We start from the raw sequence: 18,019 nt of genomic DNA on the forward strand, positions 1-18,019 counted from the left end.
GCCACCATTCATAAGACTAATAACCTTACAAATGAAGGCATCAAAGCGATAAGGATTAGACTGATTCTTTTCTCTGGAACACCTTCTAATTTAGTAAATAATTTACTTGTACCCTACAATTGGATCACTTTGCCCATGTATTTAAGAAGACAGTTGTTGCACCATATTGTCATATCTCAATCTCTCTTACAAACTGGTTATCAATTGTTAGTCTTGAATAAGATTTCATCTCAAGCTCTCTAAAAAACGAATTATCAGTTTTCATCAACTGTTAACAGCGGTTAATTACGAGATTACAAGTTATATTATGTCAAGAATGAGTAGATTTTGCCAACTAATTCTGGTCCTTTTGGTGGTTGGGTTATTAAGCCGCGTAGAAGGATTGACGAACTCTCGGGCCATTGCGGACTTCATTGATCCACAGAATGTGGCGAGAAAAGCAGTTGGAGTTCGAGCGCTTAAATGGAACGATACAGTTGCCGCTTTTGCTCGTAATTATGCTAGACAGAGAAGAAATGACTGCCTACTTCAGCATTCAGAAGGATCGCCCTACGGTGAAAATATATTCTGGGGCGAAGGCCCAAAGTGGACAAGTCGTCAGGCAATGAATGCTTGGGTTGATGAAAGGAAGTGGTATATCCATGCCAATAACACTTGCACAGGCCCAGATTGCACACACTATACTCAGATTGTGTGGGCTACAACCACAAGTGTAGGGTGTTCTATTATAAAATGTAAGAGCAATGACACATGGGTTATATGCAGCTATGATCCCCCGGGCAACTATATTGGTGATAGGCCTTATTGATGGCCTCAGTGTTGCCAGCATACATTTTGCTGTTAGGAAGTATTAAATATTATTGCTTGTGTTAGTATAGTGATTCACAAATATAATAACATTGCTATTATTATCCGTCTTTGTTGCTTCGGTATTCATATTACATTGAAGTCACATTGGGTTTATCTTTGTTTGTCAGTAAAGCAAATTTCAGTTCAAATTTAGGTTTACTCTGGCATTAAATCGTGGTAACAAGCCTGCAGCTTGAGAGACGGTTGAGACATAGGTATTTTGGTTTTGTAAGTTAGATTTGAAAATTCAAACTGCATGTGTATTTTGTTAGTATGCCCTTTCAGGCAACTAATGATTGGCCTAATTAAATTCAACTCAACTATGGATTTGGCTTATTTTTCTATATAAATAGTAATCTTGACTGGAATTATGAATAGTCTTTTCAATCGACGTAAATATGTTTCAGTGACAGAAAATGTTAATCTGTTGAGAAGATATTTTAATGGCTTTTTTTTACACTTCTTTCGGAAAAAGCTTTTCTAAACTAATGATTTTCGTAAATCATAAATTGAAAGGCGTTATAAGATGATGTAGTCGAGGAATCTTGTTTAAGAAAAACGTCTTTCATTAAAATTAAGCCGATTTTGAAGAGGTTTACAATCACATTGTATAATCTTTCATTTGAATTAACACTCTAAATATGTTCTTTCTGTTTAGAGTAATAATCAGATTTTAATATTTTAAAGTATTTATTCTTACTTGAATTCTAATCCAAAGCTTCTTTTTAACCTAATAATCAGATGTTCTTGAGACCATACTTACATAATTTTCGTCCTTTACTCTCAAGGATTGGAGCTTCGTTTGAGCCTATTAATGAGTTCAACAAGTTTTGAACTAATTGATACAGATGTATAATAAGGCAATTCTTTCATCCCTATCATAGTTTTGCGCCAGTGGAGAATCATGTTTCATACAGTTTGCAAACTCATAAGATTTGTGAAATCACAAATCGGGTGGACATCCTCATTTTATTCAATAAACATTTTGTAGGTTTACAGACTTACAAACTTGTCAACGTTTGAAACCTCGTTGGACTTTTATTAAGTTCATTTAAAGTTGCCAGCCTTGCAACATCACAAACATGATATTTTGAGTTTCATTTTTATTTGATAATTTACACTACATAATGATAAATAATTCTCATATACATCAAAACACATATTCATGCTATACTTAATGCAACTTAATGTTAAAAGTTTGTACCCCTATTGATTCCATTTAATTTTGGCCCATCGTAATGCAATGCATTATCAAAAATATATACAAGTCATACACTCTTGCGCAAAGTGCCATACCACATTCATTTATTTTTGTCTCGATGCATTTCGATTTCTTACATATTTAGTTATATGCATTTCAACATGTTTATCATTATTATCTGTTTATTTCATCTTCCACAGTACACATCCATTCATCATCGATATTTATATAATAATATTTTAAATTGATCTTGTATTTTAAGAGATTGATCTAGAGCTACTCAAATTTGACCCAAAATTCAAAAGTTCAAAATTTAACTTATCAACTATCAATCTTTTTCTGCTAACTTTTGCAGAAAACTTGACTTTCTTCTAAGAAACTTATTGTGATGTTGTGGTATTTAAAGTCATGGACCTATACAATTAATTCAAATATAAAAAATTCATAAGCATCTATTATAAAAATAATTTCAATTTTTTTCTATTTGTGTCACTAATTGTTCTAGTAATTAATGATTGATGCAGAAAGATTGTAAAAAACAACAATTCATCAAATTGATCTTATGTTGAGTTCTCTTATGGAAATGGCTATACCTAAGTGTAGTGCTCTATTTTGTCCCTATTTAGCATGAGCACAACCCACAACAATATTAAAAGATTGAATAGAAACTTAAGACAATCAAATAAAATTGTTTGGATAAAAATGATTTAGTAACATAAGTATATATTTATCATTGTAATTTACCTTTCTTTTCATTTATTTTTTTCAAAATTTATGTACTACTAATATTGAATCTCATCTCTTCTTAATTACATCAAAATAGATTTATACTTAATTATATCCATTTATTTAATAAATTTAGATTTATATAAACAAACGATTATTTCCATACAATAATCTAAAATATATTTATAAATATATGACATTTACCAAATATCTATACACTGCTTAAGATTTTGCTCATTGAATTTCACATACTTCAATATTGCATCTCCTTAAATAATGTATCTTCTTCTAAAATATCCATAAAATACTAAGAAATCAATGTCCTTATAAAACACTTGCATTCATAATTCTCATTCACTAACTTTTTGTTTTTATAACAAGTTAATAAGCCTCAATAGATAACTTCTCAGTGCTGCAAGATAAAATTAACTTATGGAATAAAACTTAATATAAGTATAGTATATCGTGCCATGGCACAGTTAAAAGGATGTTTAAGGGGAAAATTAAATCACTTATTAAGAAAGGATGTTTATCCCAAACATTTATTCACCAACGACACAATGCCACAATAAAAGTACTGCACTTACAACGAGAGCTTTGAATTCCATGCGATAAAATGATAAATAATAATATTGTTCAATCAACTCAGAGCATTGAATCTTTTTAAGTGTGAATAGAAACCTTGAATAGAGCCACCGAGGATATTTAGACAGAAAGATGCCCTGCTTCGAATTGCCACCATATTACAACGTCACACTTGTGAAAAAACTAAATGCACTGCGGAAATTGGGGTAACAACGCCATAATTTAGATTAAATATCAGAGAGGCAGAAAATTCAGTAACTTGGATTGTAAGAAAATATCCAAAGAATTATTTAGCTTCACATGGCACGTAATCCAAGATTTATAAATTTCTTTTTAGTAAGCAAGGGGAGTGAATTTTATTTTTTTAGAAAAGAAATATGGAGTTCTCAGGTAAAGATTTGTTACGTGTCGATCAAAATGTTGTTCTCATCTTAATCTAATTGGAATCTTACGATGGTCCAAATTAGAGGTCTGATCTTGTCGAGAGTAGGTTTTTTTGAATATCTATATATATAAAGTTTTTTTACAATATAATATTTGAAATTTCTACAGTTCTTGATAAGTTGTCTTGATAGTTTTGGATTTGAAAGTGTCATCAATATTTTTCATCGTTTTGGACCATGCTCCATGAACCATCATCATGATGAGTAAGCTTGATAAAGAGAAATAAAAATAGTAACACATCAGGTGGACTAAAAAGAAAAGGGGAAGGACTGTTGGCAATCAGCGTCTACATCCACGAGTTCTATTTAGTAATTGCAACATCTTCACTAGTTGTGTTTGATCATTATGTATCATTACGACATCTTCCAGTTTCTACTTTGGATTGCAGCCAAGTTTTTATTGAAAGATTCTATTTTCATAAAACAGTCTAGTGAATGATTTAGTTATTTTCCAAATGTTGGATTGAGATCAGTTCTTATTAGTTAGTTTTTGTTTTTTGTGTAATGTTGTCAATATTGTATTAAGTGTGGCTTCTATATAAGCTGCTATGTTTCCTTTGTAAGTGTGTCAATTTTATAAAATATTAAAAGTGTGAATGTTGTTCATAGAAATAGTTTTGTAAACTTGTGTAAATTGGCTCTATTGTATGTTGTTTATTCTTGTTTAGCAATTATATTTCAATTATATTTTTTCTGGGACTGTTCTTTCAATTTTCATTTTGGTATCAGAGTAGGAGGATTTGATTCAATTTCATAATGTCAAATACTAATAATTTGCCAATCCTAGATTTCAATGGTAGTGATTATGATTACTGGTGTATTAAAATGATGACATTTATGATTGGAAAAGATCTATAGGAAATTGTAGAAGCAGGATATGAAGAGCCAGCTGATTGGAATGCACTTACACCCAATGATAAGATGGCTAAGAAGGAAGCAAAGAAGAAGAATGCACATGCACTGTTTCATATTCAGATTGCTATTGATAAGAGCTTGTTTCCTAGAATTGCTAATGCAAAATCAGCAAAGGATGCCTGGAAGACTCTAAAGGAAGCTTGCCAAGGCAGTGATCAGATCAAGGTTGTCAAGCTACAAACCTTAAAAAGGGAGTTTGAAAATTTAAAGATGCACAAAACAAAGGATGTGAGTGATTATTGTGTAAGGGTCAAAGATGTTGTAAATAAAATGGTTACTCTAGATGAAGTTATGAGCAAAGAAGTTGTAATTAAAAAAGTGTTGGGATTGCTAACACCCAGATGTAATAATATTGCCATCATCATTGAAGAGAGCAAAGATTTGACCACTCTTGAGTATGATTAGCTTGTTGGATCTCTTATGTCACATGAGGAAAGATTGACAAATTCATCTTGAGTTGTTGATGAGAAAGCCTTTTCATCTAAAGTTCATCTTTCAAAGATTGAAGATGCAAGTAGCAGTTCCAAGAGTAATCATGGCTAAGGTAGAGGCCAAAATCAGAATTATTCAAGAGAAAATAGAGAAAGAAGAGGTGGTCCAGGACGAAGAGGTAGAGGCCAATTCGATAAGGGAAATATCCAATGTTACCAATGTAACAGGTATGGCCATTTTAAAAAAGAATGTAGATTTAAATTGGGTAATAATAATAAAAGCACTAATTATGCTCAAAAGAATAAAGAGGCTTCCTCAACTAATTTATTTTTATCCTATGGAAAAGCTGAAAATGATGTGAAAGATGTTTGGTATTTTGACTCGGGATGCTCAAACCACATGTCGGGTAATAAGAGCTATTTTCTAACATGGATGAAAGTTTTAAATCCAAGATAATTCCTAGTAATGACAACACTTTGGAAGTTGCAATGAAAGGATCCATGGATGGTCCTACGAAGGAAGGTATGAAATGTTTTTGCGAAGTTTTTATACTCCACAATTGAAGCACAATTTACTAAGTGTTGGGTAGCTATGTGAAAAGAATTATAAGGTTGTATTTGAAAATAAAAAATGTACAATCTATGATAAAAATCAAGGTAATCGAGTGGTTACAATAGCTCCAATGTCAACAAATAGAATGTTCCCATTGAAGTTTTCCGAACATAGTAGCCATCTTGTCAATGTGGCATATGAGGACAAAAGTTGGTTGTGGCATCTAAGGTACGACCATTTGAATTTTAATATCTTGAGGTTTCTTACATCAAAAGATTAGGTTTTTGGGTTGCCTAAGGTACAAGAATACAAAGAACCTTGTGACGGTTGTGCTGAAGGAAAACATGCAAGAGAATCATTCTCTAAAGGAAAAGAATGGAGGGCCCATTACCCTCTTCAATTTATTCATTATAATATTGGTGGTCCTATGCAAACCAAAAGTTTGGGTAATTCATCCTATTTTCTTAATTTCATTGATGATTACTCACGATATTGTTGGGTTTATTTTTTGAAGTATTAGGATGAAGCATTTGAAACATTTAAAAGGTTCAAAAACCTTATTGAGAATGAGAAAGGTTGTAAAATTAAATCCCTAAGAATTGATTGTGGTGGAGAATTTTTCTCAAGAGATTTTAAGAATTTTTGTGACATGCATGGCATAACATGACAACTGACCACTGCCTATACACCTCAACAGAATGGGGTAGCTGAGAGGAAGAATCGTACAATGGTGGAAATGGCAAGGAGTATGCTGAAAAATAAAGGTTTGAACAATTATTTTTGGGGTGATGTAGTTAATACAATAGTGTACATTCTGAATAGGAGTCCCACTAGAGCACTTGTAATGATGACTCCTTATGAAGCATTGTATGCAAAGAAGCCTAATGTTACTCATTTTAGATTTTTTGGTTGTTTAGCTTATGTACATGTTGCTAATCAAAATAGAAAAAAAATTAGAACTCAAGAGTGATCCATGTATTTTTGTTGGCTATAGTGAGCATAGTAAAGCTTACAGGTTGTATAACCCTTGCACTAATACCACTCTTGTCTCAAGAGACATATTTTTTTATGAAGGGGGAGTTTATGATCATCAAAAGGACCTAGTTGAGAAGTCTAAATCTATTTTGAATGGTGGTAGTCTTGCTGATATTTAACATGGACAACCATCTCCTACTTTAATTCCAAGTGCAACACAGCTACTAAGCAACCCGTCTTCTGGCTCTTCAGTTTCAAGAGAAAGACTAGCATCAACCCCAAGTCATAATAGGAAGGCTCAAAGATTAGTTGATATTTATGAAAGAAGTGTAATTCAAGACCATGATGAAAATCCTAGAGGTGAGCTAATCTGTTTTCCTTTATTTTCACAAGCTGATTTTGAACCATCATGTTATGAGGATGCATGTACTAATGAAGTTTGGGTACAAGTAATACACAAGAAGAGATGGATTCTATTCACAAAAATGGTACTTGGGAGCTTGTCGAGCTTCGACATGATAAGAAAAAGATTGGTACTAAATAGGTATACAAGACTAAGTACCATAGTGATGGAAGTGTTGAAAGACACAAAGCAAGATTAGTTGCTAAAGGATTTACTCAAAGGTATGGCATATATTACGAAGAAACATTTGCACTCGTAACATGCCAAGAGACTATCAAAATGTAACTGAATTCACTTGCAGGCCAAAAGAAATGGAGAATCCATCATATGGATCTAAAAAGTGCCTTCTTGAATGGGTACTTGGAAGAAGAAATTAATGTGGAGTAGTGACAAGGTTATGAAGTGCAAGGTAAGGAGCATCAAGTTTACAAGTTGAAGAAGGCCTTGTATGGTCTCAAGCAAGTAGCACGAGCTTGGTATGCAAGGATTTATGGGTATTTTCAAGAGAATGGATTCACTAGAAGTAAGAGTGAACCTACCCTATACTATAAACAAGAAGGTAATGACATTATCATTGTCAGTTTGTATGTTGATGACTTGTTGTATATGGGTAGAAATTCTATGATGAAAGATAACTTCAAATCTTCTATGATGAAATAATTTGAGATGTCTGATTTAGGCCCAATGCAATATTTTTAGTCATGAAGGTTTATCAAAGTAAGGATGGAATTTTCCTTTGTCAAACAAAATATGTCAAAGAAATGTTGAAAAAGTTTGATATGACTGATTGTAAACTAGCCTCCCCACCACTTTCTCAATGATTTGAATTTTGTAGAGATGATGGTGCTCAAAAATTTGATGGGACAACTTATAGAAGTTTAGTTGGGAGCATGATGTTTGTCAATCGCTTTAGGCCTGATATTGCATATGTCGTCTCTCTTGTTTTAATGTATATGTCAGAACCTTCTGAGTTACATATGAAGGCTGCAGAAATAATTTTCAGGTATGTGAAAGGAACTATGAATTTTGACATTCATTACTATAGTCATAAAAGATTTAATCTAGTTAGTTTTAGTGATTCTAATTGGGGAGGTAGTGTGGATGATCGAAAATCTACTTCTGGTAATTGTTTTACTTTTGGTTCTGGTTTGATTTCATGGAGTTCAAAGAAGAAAGGCATAATTTATCTTCCGTAGAGGCAGAATATGTTACAATCACCTCTATAGGTTCTCAAGCATTGTCACTAAGGAAAGTTCTTTAAAAGATAGGTGAAACACAAGTTCAGCCTACAATTATATATTGTGATCATATGAGCACCCTAAAGCTGGCCAAAAATCTCATACATCATAGTAGAACTAAACACTTTGATCTAAAATACTATTTTATTAGAGATTTGGTGTAGAAGAAGGAAGTTGAACTGAGGTTCATAAAGACTACAAAACAACTTGTTGATATTTTCAAAGGCAGTTGCCAAGAGTCAGTTTTTGATGCTCCGAGATCATCTTGTGTCTCATCTCCACATCAAGGGGGAGTATGTTAGCAATTAGTTTCTACATCGATGAGTTCTATTTAGCAATTGCAACATCTTCACTAGTTGCATTTGGTCATTACGACATCTTCCAATTTCTACTTTGGATTGCAGCCAAGTTTCTATTGAAAGATTCTCTTTTCATAAAGCAGTGTAGTGAGTGATTTAGTTATTTTCCAAATGTTGGAATGAGATCAATTCTTAGTAGTTAGTTTCTATTTTTTTGTGTAATGTTATCAATATTCTATTAAGTGTGGCTTCTATATAAGCTACTATGTTTCCTTTGTAAGTGTGTCATTTTTACAGAATAATAAAAGTGTGAATGTTGTTCATAGAAATAATTTTGTAAACTTGTGTAAATTGGGCTCTATAGTATGTTGTTTATTCTTGTTTAGCAAATCTATTTCAATTATCATTTTTCTCGGACCATTTTTTCATATTTTCAAGGACAAGCAAATAATAAACAATGGGAGTAAAATTAGAACAACACAAAAGAAAGAAGAAAGAGAACAATAGATAAAATAGCAAATAGTGTAAAATTAAAAATATAGACAAATATTGGAATTAACAAGGAAGCAAGAAAAAGAAACAATATATACAATTAAAAAATATATATGTAAAAAAGAATTAAGTAAACAATTACGTACATAAATAAGAAAAATCAATAAAAATAATTATAATACAATATAATAGAAATTGCAATAGAAACTAACAAAACAAGATATAAGTACATTAACATGTGTAAACAAAAATTGAAGTATTATATACAACCAAACAAAACAACAACAAAAGGACCACATACACATACATAGAGAACACAAAAATACATGAACAGACAAATATTAAACAACAAAAAGAACAAATACAAAAAATACACAAGCAAAGAGAGAAGCCACTACAAGAAAAAAAACAAAAAAAACAAAGAGAGAAGCCACTACAAGAAAAAAGAATAAAAAGTGCAAGAAGCAAATAAAATCAACCTAAAGGAAAAAGGAGAAAATACAATGAAAAGGCACAAGATGGAAATGAGGCTAGATGAAGAAGAAGGGGAAAGGTTAGGGAATGGGTGGGGGCAAGGTGTGGGGAGGCAATGAGGGCTAGTCATGAGAAGAGGAAGGCAAATTCAAGTGAGGAAGGGATTTTTTCGAAGGTGCAATAGCTAAGGGTGTCTAGAGAAATTTAGGTTTCAAGCATCATCATGGTTGAGTTTGGAGGCATAATTTTACATTCATTTTTATTTTATCTATTGTTCTCTTTGTTCTATTATTTCTCCCTCCTTTTGTGTTGTTGTAATTTTACTCCCATTATTTTGGATATTGTGCCTCTCGTTCCCCCTTTCTTTTTAGTTATGCTGCTACTATTTTAATTTTTTGTTTTTCAAGATTACTCTTCTTGATGATTGATAGCAATCATGGAAGATTTGTATGTTCAAAAGGCATCATAGATGTTTTTGGTCAAAAGAAAACAATGTCTAGCGAGATGTCTAGAGAAAAAGAATGCGCAAAAAATTGGATTGAACTTGGGAAGAGTTGAAAACCAAAGATTTGAGAGACTTCTGTAACAGTTCGACAAAGCCAAAAGAAAGGCATCATGATTGAGAGAAAATCAGAAAATCGTAGAGACAATTTGATTTTATCAAGCAAAAAAATATTTGATTCTAAAGACTTGAAAGAAGAAGAAAGCTATTAATAGCATTAAAAAAATTGCATATTGTTATTGCTGAAACATTTGTGATGTAAATTGAGGAAGCATCATTGTGAATCCTGACCATTATATTGTACATAAATACCTAAAAAGACTTTAGCCCTGAACCCATCTTTTATAGATCATAAAAAAATATTTAAAATATTTGGTTTTAATTAATTTATAAAAATATGTTAAAAAGATTAAATTAATTATCCACCTGCTACGACGTAGAAAGGTCTATCGGCATAGACCAGGAGGACCCTCACGCCATCTCTAGCCATCCAGCACCGTTTGCAACCGCCTTACACACCCCACGCTATTGATTCTACAGTGTATGACGAATTTATTATCTGTTTTCCCATAGATCTAATGTACGGGCTTGTATTCATCAGCGCTCAAATTTGAGCGAGTTGATCAATTACTGGCTAATGTATCTGCAGTTGCATTTGTATTAGCATCATTAAAAATATCTTTCATATGGCTTAGCATAAGTTTGTTCCCTGTTGTATTTTTAATACAGTATCTATTTCTGCTATCTAATTGTGTCTGGAGCAATCATTAGTTTTCAATTTTGCTCATGTCTGAAGCAACATACACTAAAATAACGGCCACGTTACCCTACGTAAACAGCCGTCACGTTGCTCAACGTGCCGGTTGTTTTTGGTGATCTACTCTTACACCGTCGGCTGCATTATTAACGCCAAACGCATTGTTTTCTAGTTGAATATAGTTTCTTAAAACAAAATTAAGTGTAAAATCACAAAACTTGTGAATAAGGCCAGCAGGCATAGGACTGATAACCGTAGAAATTAAGGCATCAAAGCTCAAAGCGATAAGGATCAGACTGATTCCTTTCTCTGGAACACCACCTAGTTTAATCAATAATTTACTTGAAACCTACAATTTTATCATTATGCGCAAGCATTTAAGAAGACAGTTATTGCACAGATTGTCATATCTCAATCTCTCTTACAAACTATTTATCAATTGTTAGTCTTGAATAAGATTTCATCTCAAGCTCTCTTAAAAACGAATTATCAGTTTTCATCAACTGTTAACAGTTGTTATTGTGAGATTACAAGTTATATTGTCTCAAGATTAAGTCGATTTTGCCAACTAGTCCTGGCCCTGTTTGTGGTGGGGTTATTAAGCCGTGTAGAGGGCTTTTCAGGCAACTGATGATTTGCCAAATTAAATTCTACTCAACAATGGATTTGGTTTAATTTTTTATATAAAGAGTAACCTTGATTGGAATTATAAATAATTTCTTCAGTCTACGTGTATATTTTTCAGTGTCAGAGAATGTAAATCTATTGAGAAGATATTCTAATAGTTTTTAGATTTTCCTAAATCGTAAATTGAAAGGCGTTATAAGAAGTTGAGGTCGCAAAAGTAGACGATATCTCTTTTCTTAATCAAATCTAAATAGATTTATGGTTAATTATATTCATTTATATAATAAGTTTAAATTTATATTTAAAAAGCCGTTTCCATACAATAATCTAAAACTTATTTATTGCCAAATATCAATTTACTGCTTAAGGGTTTACTCGTAAAAGTTCAGATACTTCAATATTACATCCCCTTGGATAATGTATCTTCTTCAATGATATCCAACAAAAACTAAGAAAGCAATGTTCTTATAAAACACATGAATTCAATATTATTATACGCTAACTTTTTGGTTTATATCAAGGTAATAAGCCACAATAGTTAACTTATCTTAGTGCCGCAAGATGAAAATAAACTATAGAATAAATACTAAATTAAGTATAGTGTATCGTGCCATGGCAAAGTTGAGAGGATTTCCTATAATAAATGCATGAAATTTTTAGTCTATGATAAGTTGTCTTAGTAGTTTCTAGATTTGACTGTGTGATCAATATTTTTCATCAATGTTTCAGATCATGCTCTATGATCCATCATCCAATGAGTATGCTTGAAAAAGAGATAAAAATAGTAGCAGATTTCGATGACTAAAAAGAGAAGGGGGAAGGAGAGAGATGGTATCTAAAACAATGGTGGTAAAATTAGAACAACAACAAAACAAGAAGAAATGAAAATAGAAAAAGAAAGAAGAAAGAGAACGATAGATAAAGTAGGAAAGAATTAAAAATCCAAACAAATATTGAAAATATATATATCAAAAAATGGTAGGTAAACAAATACATACATAAATAAGAAAAAAAGAAAAATGAATAAAATTTATTACAATAGAGTGTAATAGAAATTGCAATGGAAACTAACAAAACATGATATAAATACATCAATGCAGAAATGAAAAAGAAAGAACTGTATGTATGTATATATGTATGTGTGTGTATATATATCACTGCACAAATAGAAATACCAATATGTCTTTTTTCAACATTATTTGAGTTGGCAAATTTGCACTATGTTTCAGCAATTGCTCTATGTTTGAAAAGTTGTGATGGTCATCAATTACATTGATTGCAATAATCTCTATAGGAAGAGAAAATAAAACCTTTTGGTTGTGTGCATGTACATCCTTTTTCTTGTAAAAAAGGAATGGGAATGTTGGATTTGTAGGTGGAGAGCATAAGAATTTTCTAATCAAATATTCTATGTCATTTTCTATTTGAGATCTAGTGCGTATTTTGTTAAGAATAGTGATAAATATGTAATCATTTTGCACATTGTTATTTGCAAATTGTAGTATTTGATGTTCTCTCGCCAAAAGTCAGATGGTATTAGCTCTGTATCCATTGTAAAAGTTTGGAACATTGTACAATCATGTATGAGTTTTGTTTGGTACAAGTTACCACAAAAAAAAACATCTAGGCCACCAAAATGTTTAGTCGGAATTTGCATTATGTCACACAATCTTTTATCTATGCAGTGTAGTAGCCTTGCTCCAACTAGTGTTATCTTATGTATAATGACAACATGAAATTGTTGATATTATTTTGTCAATGCATCCAATCTTTCCGAGCTCAAGGGAGTATAAGTAGATTGTTTAAATGGTATGAGAAGTGTAGAGTGCAAGGTCGTACCACCTAAATTATAAGTATATTTTCTTTTGTATGCAAGGAATCTCCTCTTTACCTTGTCTGGATCACTATCAATAGAGTTATTGTATATACGAAGAAGGCCTTGATATATTGCTTTTGCAAAGAAGGTTTTTCCTTTGCTAGCACCTCCTGTTAAGAAAAAATGGAGAGGCTCCAGGTTTTCATGTTGTTTTCACATTAGTATATCCTTCACTATCACTTGTTGCTCATTGTTCAACACTCTATGAACATTATAATATCCTATGTTGTCAAGTAGGCATGGATGAGTAGAAATCTCAAATGGCCTTGGATTTTTTCTTGTGTACACATTTTTTCTTATTGTCTCTAAATCTGGTTGCATGTGGTATTGCTCGTTGTTGATTCTATTAAGCCTAAACATATTGTTTTCATCATTATATTTGCCATCTTCCTTGTTGACATCAATAATAGCATTGTCCATATCACCCCACAATTCATTGACACTATATGTATACTTTGCTTCATTGAGACGAGCTGTTTTTTCATTTTTGGTAAAAGCCTCTTGCCATGATGTGAAATCTTGTTTCAATGTGTTTTCGTCAGTCAAGAAAGGAACATATAGAAAAAGTTTCTCTCTGTAATTTTTTTCAATTTCAACATACTTATTATATTTAATAAAAATAACAATTTTCTTCCTTGTGTGTTGCTTAAATTTCCTATTTGCAAATGTGTATTCAGTGAAAATTTCTACAAGGCAAATGTTGGCCAATGGTTTTGGATGTGCAATATAATGGTCAATCAATGTTTTGCAAGCAACATTTTGTGATTCATCTAGTTCGTTCAAAAGCTTGGAAGTCTTTAAAATAAATGTGTAGTTTTCAACAATATACCTGTTTATGAATCTACATTTGCGTGAACTATATTTTAAGGGCAACAAAAGCACAATGTGGACAACTTGTTGAGTAGATATTTGTTGTAAGTTGAGCAAGGCATTGCCAAGATTTTTTATCATATTGATGGCATCAATGTTATTTTCTCTATTTTTTGTGTGTATCTTGTTGAATTCATTTGTCATTGAGTTATTGACTTTCGTCATGTAAAAGCAACAATAAGTTGCTGCGACATGTGCATTTAGAATTAATTGTTGTCTGTATTTGCTTCCCCGAGACATGGAATGTGCATTACAAATGAGTTTTTCCATATCTAAGTTGGATTCCTTTTCAAGAGCAATGTTGGCCAAAGCAATGTAGATCATATGGCTAGTATGTATTCATCTTCAATCATGTTTATGTTCAGGAGAAAATCTTCAAAGGATATAGAAGAATTATAGGTTGAAGTTTCTAAGATACAACTAGTTTTTTCAGCAATATGCATGTTGTGGTGTCCTTTGTTAGCACATGGTTCAAGTATCATTGTTGCTTTCATTGGTGGCTATGGAAAACCAAAGCAACACTTTTTTCTCTTTTTCTTTGTATATTGTCTAGTGTGATGGTGTATGTGCAATTTAGCTAGATGATCATCTAAAGTTTCTATATTGCAAGTTATATATTTATCAATAAATCATTCAATGGTAATTTTTTTATCCTTTCCATAGATTGGTGCATCTATAGCCCATAGGATGAAGTGGTCATGTTCATTCCGTTGAGTTTGCAACTCTATAACTAAAAAGTAGTCGACTACCTTTCTAAATAATGTGTCATCTGAACATAACAATTATTTCATTGTGTTGATTCTATGTTTATAATAGCGGGTACAAGTAGTTGGATCCTTTTTAATCAAAGAGAAAATGTCAATGGAAGAAGGAATTGCAGTTTGGCTTTTGTTTGTCTTTGTAAAGTGTGACATGTATAGCTCTTCTAATGTTTTTGATAATAGAAACCAATTCTTCTTTGCACTAGTGAACATAAAAAATTGGTAGGAAGCCCTAATTGTCGTATCATTGCAAAAACATTCTTCTTAAGGTATTCCAAATAATCTGGTGAATTTCTAATCTTTTTTAAATCTATATATCCAATATCAGATCACAATTTTTTTTTAAGGTTTGGCTTGTACTTGACATCTTTTGCTAGTAGAGTTTTGCCTTTCAGTTTACCCTTCTGAATTCTTATCCATATCGCGGAAAATACTTGGCCAATTAGCATTTTGATAGTTTTAAAAAACAAGTTGGTTGTGTGATATGCAAATGATCGGTTTGAATTTTGTAGTTCCCATTGGGCAATTTTTTGATATGAAATCCTTTTGCCAATTTCTTCGTCACGTGGCTCCCCAGAAAACAATGTCGGGAAGTTCATTTTTTCTATATATTTATCTTGAAATATTCTAAGGGGTTATTTTCTTTCTGCTGGTACAATTTCTATTACTTTGTCTTGGAGGGGGTGTATAGTTCTTGACTCAGGTACCAATGTGTCTCTTTTCATTTCTGCAACCTTTGGAATCTCATTGTCATCATCACTTGATGGATTTGCATTGTCATTGCCACTTGATGAGGAGTTGCTAGTAGGTTCATATTCTTGTGAAGAGTACAAATGTCCATGCCAATTGTTGTTAACTTGCACATTTTGCATTTTGTATAGTGTTTTTTTGCATAATGCTTTGAGGGATTTCTTAATAGTGTTTGGCCTCAGTCTAGCTTTTTGATATGTGTTTGTGTACTATAGACATATTTTTAATGCAACAATAATTGTCCATGTTGTATTTGATGGTCATGGTAGTATCATTTGTATAATGTCTATGTCTATTGGCACATTGATAATAGTTCCATTTAGTCTGAATTGAGATCTCTTATGGCCTAGCTGCTAGATTTTTACAAATACTATTCAAAGTGACACTAGCCTTTCTTCAATATTTGAAAGTGTAGTTATGTGTCATAGTGACCTATTTGTCTTGATATGTTCTTGTGTCGCATACAACGACTTTATGTTTCACTGCAACTATCGCTTACAAAACTTGAATATCTTGGCACCAACCAAATGCTCTTTCATTGAAAACATCAATTGATATATGTGTATCATTTTTTTTTGTAAGCTTTGACATGTTCTTCTTAAACCGGAGCCCTGCACATATTGCACACACATGTTTGGGTGTCTTTTGTATTTTTGCCAAGTAAGACTCTACTGATGTCTTTGGTTTTTTTGTTGACACTTCAACCTTTTGAATTTTAGTAGCTTGATACATCTGTTGCTTTACTTTACGAAGTGAGCTATCTGGGATTTTGTTAAATGCATTTATCAATCACACAAAGGTATTCATGTGTACAGGTGCATTTATTTGATTAGACTGGAGGTTTCAATTGACTTTATGTAAATCATTTGTTGATTCTATAGGGGTATTGATATGTAGATGTTCATTGCTTCGAATAAAACACTTCAATAATTTGTGCACACTAATTTTTTGTTTTCCTTTGACCAATGCAATGCTTTTTGATTGTTCAATGTGAGAGTTACCTTCCATTATAACCTTTGCTCCATATGGAATGTAGTGGGTATGCATGTCATTGAATTTGTAACACTTGATATTGTATTCTTTGGTTTGAATTAGACATTTGTAGTGCTCCTTTATATACATGTTTATGGTTGCTGACCAAAGTCTCATCTTTACTTGCAAGATGTAGGACAACCACTCAAAACAAAAATCAGCTCCTTCGATTCCACTTCGTTCATATCGGTCTCTGACTTTTGCAATGAATGCTTCTCAACCCCCAACCTCATAACTAATGGCCAGGTTATATTTGATGCATGTTTCCATACAAGTGATTGCTATTTTGTCTCTACAAACTATAACATTGCAAAATGATTAACTGATGTATTTCCTAAGTGATTGGCTATCATATTAATTGTTTGTCAAGATAGAAATGGTGTTGAAAATGCTATCACCACATTCTGATATTGAAAATGCATGTTTGCATAGGCCATCCATCGTACCCATAAAACTATTATTTGCATTGAAGATTGTCTTGGGATTTTCAAAATGGTGAATCTGTGCTTCCAACAAGTCTTTTTTATTAATGAGTGGTTCAAAGTGTCCCTAAATATGGTTTTCATCATAAAACAAGATAGAATATGAACTAGCTTGTGAGCCCTCGGTGAATTGCAAGTACTTTGACTTTCTTGTTGAAGATCAGATACACTTGAATCTTTCGCCATTTTGCTAGCCACTTAATACAAAAGAGATCGCCCCAAAGGCCATACTCATTGCAATTTGGATTGAAAACTATTGTCAATCACATACGATGGAGGTAAATATCAACATCATCCAGTCCATGCATTTCATACAATGTGTCAATCTAGCTCGTAGTTGTATGAAAACAGAGCTTGAGGATCATTATTTTCTAGCTTATTTACAAAGTGGTCAATATTTCCATTGCATAGTTCTATAGAAGTGTATCTTAGATGTAACAACACCTAGAAAGAGTTAAAAAGGAAGTTAGATAATTATATACAAATCATTTTATCCTAAATAGGTTATTGTTTTCCAATGCTCTGACAATTGTCTGGAAAAATATTTCTCTATTAACCGATTTGTAGTTTTCCACATCTACGATATTTTCTAATGATTTTGTTAATTTCATTTTGATTTTCATAATATGCCTAATACACTAACAACTCAATGATAAAAAATGCAAGTGAGAAATATCTTACTAGTTCTAATCTATGCAACTATATATTCTGAATGCTATATGTGTCATTCTCTATGCCAATGGTCTAGAAAGCAGACACATTAAAGACAACATGTGAC

The 18,019-nt window shown here is 32.2% G+C and overlaps 1 protein-coding gene across 1 annotated transcript; it reads left to right on the top strand.

The window, feature by feature from the left end:
- The first annotated feature begins 211 nt into the window (after positions 1–211).
- On the top strand, positions 212–844 carry LOC131050348 (pathogenesis-related protein PR-1-like). Its single transcript, XM_057984510.2, has one exon. The coding sequence runs from the start codon at positions 308–310 to the stop codon at positions 806–808; it is 501 nt and encodes a 166-aa protein (XP_057840493.2). The 5' UTR covers positions 212–307; the 3' UTR covers positions 809–844.
- Positions 845–18,019: the final 17,175 nt, after the last annotated feature.

Source organism: Cryptomeria japonica, chromosome 5, assembly GCF_030272615.1.
Source record: "Cryptomeria japonica chromosome 5, Sugi_1.0, whole genome shotgun sequence".
Lineage (NCBI taxonomy): Eukaryota > Viridiplantae > Streptophyta > Pinopsida > Cupressales > Cupressaceae > Cryptomeria > Cryptomeria japonica.